Source organism: Rattus rattus, chromosome 6, assembly GCF_011064425.1.
Source record: "Rattus rattus isolate New Zealand chromosome 6, Rrattus_CSIRO_v1, whole genome shotgun sequence".
In the NCBI taxonomy this organism is placed as follows: Eukaryota; Metazoa; Chordata; class Mammalia; order Rodentia; family Muridae; genus Rattus; species Rattus rattus.
In genome coordinates, this window is record NC_046159.1 from 98,425,460 (window position 1) to 98,435,634 (window position 10,175).

Genomic DNA, 10,175 nt, shown 5'->3' on the forward strand with positions numbered 1-10,175 from the left:
ATTTGCAAGGTGTCTGAAATTTGAAGTTAGAAATCTTAGACTGGAATAAGTTTGAACAGGAATGGCAGTTTTCAGGAGCTGTAATGCACAAATATATATATATATATATATATATATATATATATATATATATATATATATATATATATATTGCTATGCCCACCTCTAAGAGGAGCAGCTTATGCAATACTCTGAAGTTTGGGGAAAGACATCTTCCCTGTTCCTATTCCCAATTATTCTAAATGCTACTAAGAATTTCCAGGGGAAATATTTGCCATGTGCCCCATCACCACCCTAGACTGTTTTTGTGGCAATATATGGACAATGCTATAGTCAATTATGTACAATTGAGCCAGGACAATTGTCATGTAGTCTACAAATAGAGAGAGAACCCAAATATTTTAAAAATGTAGATGTACATCTTGTCACAAACTGCACTAATGTATGGAGAATGTCTTTGCACAATTGATGGACCGAAGCGACCATGTTTATGTTTGCATTTTTCAGTGGTTCCTCTCACACTCTGTCTTTTCTCCCATCACTTCTCTCCTCTAGAAGATAAGTCTTCAGAGTAATTTGTCTAGGATGTTTAAGAAACTGTTTTCTTGCTCTGATTCTTGTAGTACCTTCAAGAACATTCTTCCTTGTGCTCACTAGTGTTAAGAAGCAGGCATGAGGTCTGGAAGGTTCTAGTTAGCATAAAAAGAGATTCATTTGCAGTGCCTTGGGAAGAGATTTGGAAGTAGGTCTTCCATTACATGGTTGTAATTTGTGCCCAGGATTCAGATTTTACTACAACTTTAATGGACCAGGGAAGCTGAAATTTTTAGGTTATGTCACCTAAGAGTAACTGAGAGAAGAGCTAATCCCTGAAGAACAGACAGCAACGCTTCACTCCATCTCTGAGGGACTCTTTGACTTTGTCATTCCGGAGAGTGAAGATGAAGGGGTTCAGAAAAGGAGTGACCACAGAAACCAGCAGGGAAGCCACCCTGTTGTACTCAGCTGCCTGCGTTTGCTTGGGTTTCACATAGAGGAACAAGCAGGTGCCGTAGCCAATCACAACGAAAGTGAAGTGGGAGGCACAGGTGGAGAAGGCTTTTTTCCGGCCAGAGGCTGAAGGGATTTTGAGGATGGTGGAGATGATATAAGTGTAGGAGACAATTGTGGGGATCAAGGATCCAACAATAATGAAAACCGCCATTAAGAATAGAATGAACTCTGTGAGAAAGGTTTCATTACAAGATAATTTGAGCAATTGGCCCCGGTCGCAGTAGAAATGATCTAACAGATTTGATTTGCAGAAAGTAAACTGGAATGTGGCATAGACTGGCCATATTTCTGAAAGGAAACCAAACAACCAGGACACCATCACCACCCAAATGCAAGTGCGGCTGTTCATGATGACGTTGTACCTCAAAGGATTGCAGACAGCCACATAACGGTCCACAGCCATTGCTCCAAGTACTGCGAACTCTGTGGTCCCTAGAGAGAGGTAAAGGAAGAGTTGGGCAATACATCCAGTCAGAGATATTGTCTGCTTTCCAGGGAGGAGAAGCCCCCAAAGCATCAAGGGGACAATTGTAGTCGTTACCAAGATCTCTAGGAGAGAGAGGTTGCCAAGGAAGAAGTACATGGGGGACTGTAGACGTTTATCAACACAGACAATCATGATGATGACCATGTTTCCCAGCAGTGTCACTGAGTAGAAGAAAAAGAATATAGCAAAAAGGATGTAGTGTAGTTCTTGGGATCCAGGGAAACCCAGAAGGCAGAATTCGGTCGCACTAGAGAGATTGTCCATCATTTGAGTTTGACTTTTGCGTCCCAGTTTTAGGTCTATGTCAAACGGATCCTTCAGGTTATGGAATTGCCCTTCTTCCTCCTATGTTAACTGCGCCAGAAGACAGAAAGGCATTCCAGGTAAAGGTTAGTGCAAAGAACTTCGCATAAGCAGTACCACACAGAGCCATCTAAAGGCCAACAGAGCAAAGGTCAGGTCAGTGTCTAGGGCCAACGTTCCTGCCGTCCTCAGATTTTAAAACATCACAGAACACCAGTATCTCCATTTGAAAACTCTGGGATGGGCGTAATTTTCCAAAACAGATCCATTCTTTTCTAACTATGTTCATCCTCAAAAGCCTATAAATATTGACAGATAGTAATTGGTATGGATAAGAACCTAAATATTGGATATTCTGATACCTGGGTCTCTCTGCTTCTCACTTCTGTAGTCTTAACTGTCATTTCCTCAAAAACCTCTTTCCAGTCACTGTTCCCCAAACATGGAAGCATTCTCAGTTGTGAACTCTAGTTTTCTTCATAGCACTTATTACCTGATATTCCATATCTATTTGCTTATTCCTCTCTTTTGTTTAATAACTATGACATATACTGTCGTAATAACTATGACATATACTGTCATAATAACTATGACATATACTGGCCAGGACTAGTTCAGCTGTAGTTCCTCAGTCCTACTCACCTTAGTTTCCTCTCCTTTTTCACATCAACACTGTCCTTCCTCCCTGCCCTTCCTTTAATTGCCCTTTCTATTCCTCTGTGGCTGTTTTATTAATGGACAGACTAAGAATTCAAGGCTAAAATGGTTGGGAGGGATCAATGTCTGCTTTGATTTCACAGTCTTTGTGTTAACATCAGAAAATGAAGATGAGGCAGAAGAGAGAGAATTGCTCTGATCTTTATTAGGGCAGCCCAGATCTAAAAGGGCGTACTGTATGAGGCTGTGTGCTGCGCTGTCCACCCTGAAGCCCCTCCCCGATGCCACAGCTCTATTTTTTTCATCTCCATAAGACACCTAAGTCCTTCCCACCCCAGTCCCTCCAGTTTTTCCTTCACAGAGACAGAATTTTTACAAAAAAAAACAAAAACAAAAACAACAAAACAACAACAAAAAAACCTGACCTTTTTAGAGGGGCTTCATGTTGCTCTGACATTCTACAGACCCAGCAGAAATAAACTCCTTCTTGGCTAGTGCTGGGCTGTACAATCTCCTGGAGCCTCCTCTCATGGTGAAGAGGGCAGGGGCATCTATACAGGAGCTTAGGAAGAAGTCTAGCAATGAGCATGTACTGACTTGAGGATTTGTCCTCCTCTCTCCCCTCCACCCCTTTTCTCCTTCCCAAAGGAACTAAAGTCACTGAGGTATGTGTTCTTAATTAACTCAAGTTCAGAGCGGTCTCTCAGCAAGCTATCTGGGGAGATCAGGGAGAAAAGTTTTAGTTATCTTCATTTTTGGCCAATTAAGTTGCAGAACTTTCCCAAGTCTTTTAGTGGAGGAGCTGAAGTCTTGTTGATCAGAGACATATTAATCTAAGGATGCCTTCCCACAATGCCTCAGGGTCTGTTGTCTGGACTGTGTCAGACTCAAAGAAGTTCGTCTTCTCAGTTCATTATATCATAGGCTTTTCCCATGATTCTAAGTTATTCAAAACTCGAGTAAGTTCCATCCTCTCAGAGGCACCATAACGTTCCTTGAAAATGTGCACTAATATTTTCTAATGCCTTCATCTCAAGCACGTCAAAAGCCTTAATGAGATCCTAGAATTTTCATGAAGCCTGACACATCCTCCATCTGGGTTACAATGGCTCTTACAGCTAGTACCGACCATGACCTTGCAGAATGCTGTGGACAAGTTCCACCTGCGACTCTAACTGCACGCTACAGAACATCTTGGATTTTCCTTCTTCTAAATATATGTACATCTGTATGTGTTCCAGCAGGATCCTTGCCGTTCCTTTTTTACTACGGTGTGTTGCTGAGGCCCAGATGGACCTCTTCCAAGTAGAGAGAGCAGAGGAAGCTTCTGAAGACAGCTATGCTCTCAACCTGGAAGAACTGACAAAATGCAAATCAGAAATCTGTTTGGTGCTGGAGAGAGCAGAATATGTGTGCATTATAAAACATTTGTCTGCGTTTACGTTCTCATTTTAAGTGTGCCTATTCATACTGAAATGTCAGTTGGCACCTAAGGGGATAAATTGGGAATAATTTTCCTTCCTGTTTTTTTTTAATTGCTAAAGCCCAGCTTGCCATGTAATTTTAGAGGAATTTCTAACTATGGATCTTCATATTCCTTTAAAGAGGGTGCAGTGAAAATCTGTTGTGCAACCTTTCCTACCTCAGTTAACAACATGTAAGATATACAGCTCCAGAAAACCCTGCATTTCTGCACCTTTTTCTCTTACATAATACTCAATAATGTTGATGTTTTGTTCTTTTATTTGCAGACATTTTATTAGTTTCTTTGTTTTTCCATGCTCGTTGTTTTAAAAAAAATACCATATGTACTCTTAGATACTTATAAATATACACACAATTATTTTTTCTAGAATGAATTTCTACAGTTTGAATTTCTAGGTCAAAATGTAGAGAAGTTGAAACTTTTGTTTTTATCTGGCACAAAATTATACTCCAACAAGTTTGAAATCATCTCCTTATATAACTGACCCACTATGAAGTGGAGGTATAATTTAATTTCTACTTTAATTATGAATTTCAGAGAATAAATTAAGATACTGTAGAAAAGAAACAAGTTGATGCATCTGATAAAATGAAAAATCTTCTGAAAAATAAAAACGACCTACTGATTCAAAAAATAAATGGGAGTGAATGTTAGAAAATGAAATCCATAGCTAAAGCCTTCCTACATGGAGAATTGTAGATCCAGATGGCTTGACTATCAAATATTTAAGGAAAAATGCAAATCTTACAGTTCTAGTCTTCTAGTAAGTAGAGAAGAAAGCACTTTCCAATTAATTTCGTTAGGTCAGTTTGATCTCTGCACCAAAGACTTTACAGGAAAATAAATATGCTTAGCAATGAACATTGAACACGAATAGTTCTGAATCCCACACCAAGCAAGGAGAATCAATAATTAAAATGTCATTTTATTCTAGAAATGCAAAGCTGACTTAATATGAGATAAATCATTAATTTGGAATGTTAATAAATTAAAGAGAAAAATTCTCAACCATCTCTAAAAGGTCAGGAGGACATTGGACGTAAATCAGCACTTACTGATTCAGGATTCTGAACAAATTAGAAACAGAACAAATCCTCCTTAAACTGAAAAATAAAATTTATGAAAAAAATCTAACACTAAATACTATCAAATTTATTAAGGAAAAACTTAATACTGTCTTTCTAATATGAGAAGCAAGGTAAGTATAACTATTGTCAAGACTTTTTACCAAACAATGTATTAGAAGTTTTAGCCAATTCATAAAACAAGAAGACTAAATAAAAACCTTCAGTTAGGAAAGAAAAATAACATTATATATTTACGAATGGGATAGCTTGCAATTTAAGATCCACAAATCCACTAAATTAATAGGTATAATCATCCAAGTCACAGAATAAAAAGATAAATGTGCAAACATTTATAGATGTACAGAAAGCCTCAATACCCTCGTAATCCATTATAAATGAAAAAATTAATTATGAAAACATGAAGGAAATTAAGCTATATATAAGCATGAAGACTAACAAGCACATAAGGCACATATTTCAAATTATAAATTCCTGCTGAGACAAATGAGAGCTAGATGGTCAAATGTTCGATTTTTATACATCTAATGTATAAAATTATGCGAGAATATCTATTCTCAAATTAGTATATTAAGGAAATGCAAGGTTCACTCTGAACCTTAGAAAGCTCTTTATCATACTTAAAATCTGTCTCAAAAATGGTATGAAATATAAAAAGCTATAGTTAGAATAATCACGAAAAAGGACAAGATGGCGATTTATGATATGAAAGTTTAATACAATAAAGCTACAGTAATAAAGACAAAATCATGCAGGTGCAAGAGCATATTGATAAATGAGACTCAAATAAATACTTCAGTTGACTGTAAACAGATTAAGTATTGGTAAATAGGGCAGGCAAATGGAATTCTCACATATTCCTTTGTGGTATGTACAGTGGATACAAAGAATATGCAAATATATGCATATAATACATACCTATTTTGGTACTCTTAGATCTTTTCCCAAGGTAAATAAAACACATATCCCATGGGAAAAAAACAGGAATGGTGAAAGCAGTTCAGTCCATAAGGAACTCCTGTGGCTCAAATGATAACGAGTATATAGCCAAATAAGCTGTGCTATATTCATGTCCTGAAAGGCTGTCAGACAAAAAGAAATGCGGTATTGACAGAAGTATTATCGCGAGTCATGGTGAATAGCTAAAAGGTTATATTAAGCCAAAGACTAAAGATATTAACAAGCTCAAATAGAAACGTAAAAGCCCAAGTATCAAAAAACAAATGATTAGCTAGGGATAAGAAATGCCTAGGAAGGGTCACAGGGAACACTTTTCCATGCTGAACACGTTCTACCACTTGGCTGTGGTGTAAACAAAGCATTTGCAGAAATATGTAAGGATAAATTATTGCGACTTGAACTGAAAGTATCACTATTTAGTGTAAAAAATTTAGCCAGCGTTACATTGAAAACATTTAAAAAATAAACACAATGGTATAGCAAAGGATGTATCTTTGTAGAATGATGGGGAGAGACATGAGATAAATGCAAGAAGAAATGAAGACAGCACTGATGTGAATTGTAATGCAGTTAGAAAAAGAGAGGGATTCCTTCCTTCCATCTTTGCTTATGTCATTTGTGTGTGTGTGTGTGTGTGTGTGTGTGTGTGTGTGTGTGTGTGTGTGTGTGTGTGCGTGTGCCTGCTCATGAAAGCCAGAGATTGACGTCAGGATGCCTTTTCTCAATTTCCCTTCACCTAGTTATTTTAAGACAGGATATCTTACTGCACCTAAAGCTTGCCATTTTCTTTTTACTAGAATGTGATCAGCAAGTCCCTGGAATCCACCTGTCTCTGCCTTTATGCACCAGGATCACAAGTTTGTACCTCCATGACCAGACACAGCTCTTATGTGAATGCTTGAGATCTTAACTCAGCACCTCATGCTTTGACAACAAACACTTTACCCATTGAGATGTTGCTCCAGCTTTTACATATAGGTGAGATCAATTGTCTTGCTTGATCAGAAGCATTCTTACTGTCTCTAGGTTAAAGCTCAGTCCTCTAAGGCCCTGTGCAATTTGTGGAAATGCTTTTCTCTAAAGTAATCTAGTATCATCCCTTCTCTACTCAATCTCATCCATAACCCCAGACACTAGTCCACCTCCTTCAAGGGCTTTAGCACACATTGCGCTTTTGCCCACCCATAAGATTCACCTAGCAACATCAGATATCAACAAACCATCACTTTTGCAAATGTCTTCTCTAAGCTTCACAAACATGTCTCAAGGGAATCACATGTGCTTTCTACCTATTGTTAGAATGGATGCTACAGTGCAGTGATATGACTCTATACAGGACTAAAACATTCCTATTTTAGTCTTTAAAAAGTAGACACAATTGTATAACAAAGGCTGCACCTCACTTTTGTGGAATGATGAGAAGAGATATGAGGTAAAGGCAAGAGGAAATGAAGGCAACATTGATGTGAATTATAAAGCAGTTAGAAATGAAGGGGTATTCCTTCCTTTATTCCTTCCTTCCTTCTTTTCTTCCTTTCTTCCTCCTTCCTTCCTTCCTCCCTTTCTTCCTTCTTCCTTTCCTCCTTCTTTCTTTTTTGTATGTGTCGTGTGACATAGGATGTGATGGTTTGCCTATACTTCACCCAGGGGGTATGGCCTCATCAGAGTAGGTGTGTCACTGTGGGCCTAAAACCTTTACCCTAGTTATCTGGAAGCCAGTATTCTGCTAGCAGCTTTCAGATGAAGATCTAGAACTCTCAGCTCCTCCAGCTTGCCTGGATATTACCATGTCCTTGCCTTGATGACAATGGCCTGAATCTCTGAGGCTGTAAGTCAGCCCCAGGGAAATGCCGTCCTTTATAAGACTTGCCATTGTCGTGGTGTCTGTTCATAGCAGTAAAGCCCTAACTAAGACCCAGGATTAAAATATTCTTTCTCTCAGCCCACAACTGAAAACCTCTTCACAATTACCCTGTAAAACTGAAATGCCTCCTCAACAGTATGACCTTTTATTTAAGACAGCCTTCACCCAAAGTGCCACTGATGCAGATACAGATATGTCCAGATTCTAACTTTCAACCCAAGTGACAATTCAGGACAACTGTGAAATTCATTCTAGGTCTGAGCTTTCGATGGGATTAAATCCTTCAGACAACTTCATTGCACCCTGTCCATAAATCTTCCTTACTTTCAAATATTAGATAACCCTGTAGTTTCCTTCCCAACATGGTTCACTAAGTATCACTATGCATGGGAATACACATATTTGTGAGTATACATTTGTATACCTTTCCTTTTTTGTTACCCATCTCCCCCCCTCTTTTGGAAAGGGTCTCACTATGTTGATCACTATAGCTCCAAACTACAGTGTGTGATCCTCTGCCTCAGCCTCCCAAGTAATATACTTTTACTATGCTTGATAGGTAATATCAGTCTTCATTAAATATGCTTCATTGAAAAAGAGAGTATCTTTATCCTGTTCACTGACTCATCTTTAGCACATTGTGAAAATAACTGTTATTCAAAACTCTTCCTTCACAGATAGAATCCTAGCACTTGAGCGCCTATAGCAGAAATACCAGCACAGGTTCAAGTCTGTCCCAAGTAAATAGTATGGGTTGATACATCTTGGGCTACAAAGTCAGACCTTGTCTCAAAAGACCAAAATAAAGCAAAATATGCTTGTTAAAATTTTTTAATATAAATTTTGAGTAAGACTTATTTCCTATGTTTAAAATCATAGTTCTCCTTTATGAATAGGTAGTTTTGCAAGGGAACTTCAAAGAAACATTTGTTTATGATATTTTAATTTTCCTGTAATTATGAATACATGTAAATATTTCAGCATTATGAGTCTACATTTAAAAGTCTTCAAGACTTCTGGGAACTGTGCTTTTTTAAGAAAAATCCTACATTCTGACTTCAAAGTAACTTTTAAAAAATCTCATTTGTTACTCTTTAAATTTAAGTCTGTTTGAACCATCTAGAATTTATTTTTTATAAGTATGAGCTACAGATCCTGAGCAGTTTTTAATCACATTGTCTCTCAGTGCTATATAAATTACAAGGATAAGGCAGTGGGAGGAGGAAGACATGGACAGGGAGGAGGGAAAGGAGAGCTAGAGAGCGAGAGAAAGACCTCATCTAGAAGGTTGACGTGATGAAAAACAAAAGAGCAGCAACAAAAACTCCTCTACCTAGGCTTGACCAAGATGAGTGTCCTATTTGGCTAGGGAAACAGAGATTGGGGTGGTTAATACTAATGATGATCAGAGAATACCAGCAATGGAAAAACATCTTTCCACAATTTGTCTTTCTTTCTTTGAGTGTGAAAGTCAAGGCAAACTTGGTGACTTGTTAAGGACATATGGCAATTTATTAGCTGAATTATAATGTAAAAGTACATACTCCTGACTGCAAAATCAATCTTCTATAGGTTAGAAAGAGATGTGGTCACCAGGGACCCATACACTACACTGTAAGAGCACCAACTAAACTAACTTCCAATGGCCCAAAGACCTAAAAGATTCTCAGAGAGAGAATTCTTTATACAGAGATCTAATAATGATTTTCTACATACAGAGGTCTAATAATTTTCACCCAACCCTGGATTCTGTCAAGCAAGAGTATTCACTGATACAATAGTGGCACAAATATTTCAGAGGTAACCAGCCAGTTTCTGCTTTGATATGAGGCACATTCCACAGGAAAGAATTCATGCTTGGTATTGTAAACCTATTCAAAAGCACATGCTTGGGAGTGGTTCACACACGTAAGGGAGGAACATACTATTGTATTTTTGCTAAATGGTTATGCTGTCAATTGCCTTCTTAATATGATTTTATGCATATATGTGTGTGTGTGTGTGTATGTGTGTGTATGATGTCAACATCAGTCACAGAAGCTTCTTTTTACAGTGCTTAGTAGTTAATGCTGAGATTCATAACTGGTCAAAGTATTAAGAATAAGACACTGAAAGCTCCTCCTTAAATGGAACATCTATATCAACCCCAATGCCAGAAAGGCTTGGGGAATATTATGAAAAAGGGGTCAGAAATAATGTAAGAGCTAGAAGATGAGAAATAATGTAAAATGTCTTCTGGACATGCCATGGTCATTGTACTCATGAGTTCATAGCCCTCAT

General features: G+C 37.9%; 1 protein-coding gene across 1 annotated transcript; it reads right to left on the bottom strand.

The window, feature by feature from the left end:
• Window positions 1-862: 862 nt before the first annotated feature.
• LOC116902872 (olfactory receptor 9A4-like) lies at window positions 863-1,888 on the bottom strand. The gene has a single exon (XM_032905203.1). The coding sequence runs from the start codon at window positions 1,805-1,807 to the stop codon at window positions 863-865; it is 945 nt and encodes a 314-aa protein (XP_032761094.1). The 5' UTR covers window positions 1,808-1,888.
• Between the last annotated feature and the right edge of the window lie 8,287 nt (window positions 1,889-10,175).

Excerpts from the sequence above, each read along its gene's own strand:
- LOC116902872 (XM_032905203.1), bottom strand. The coding sequence starts at position 1,807 with ATGATGGACAATCTCTCTAGTGCGACCGAATTCTGCCTTCTGGGTTTC.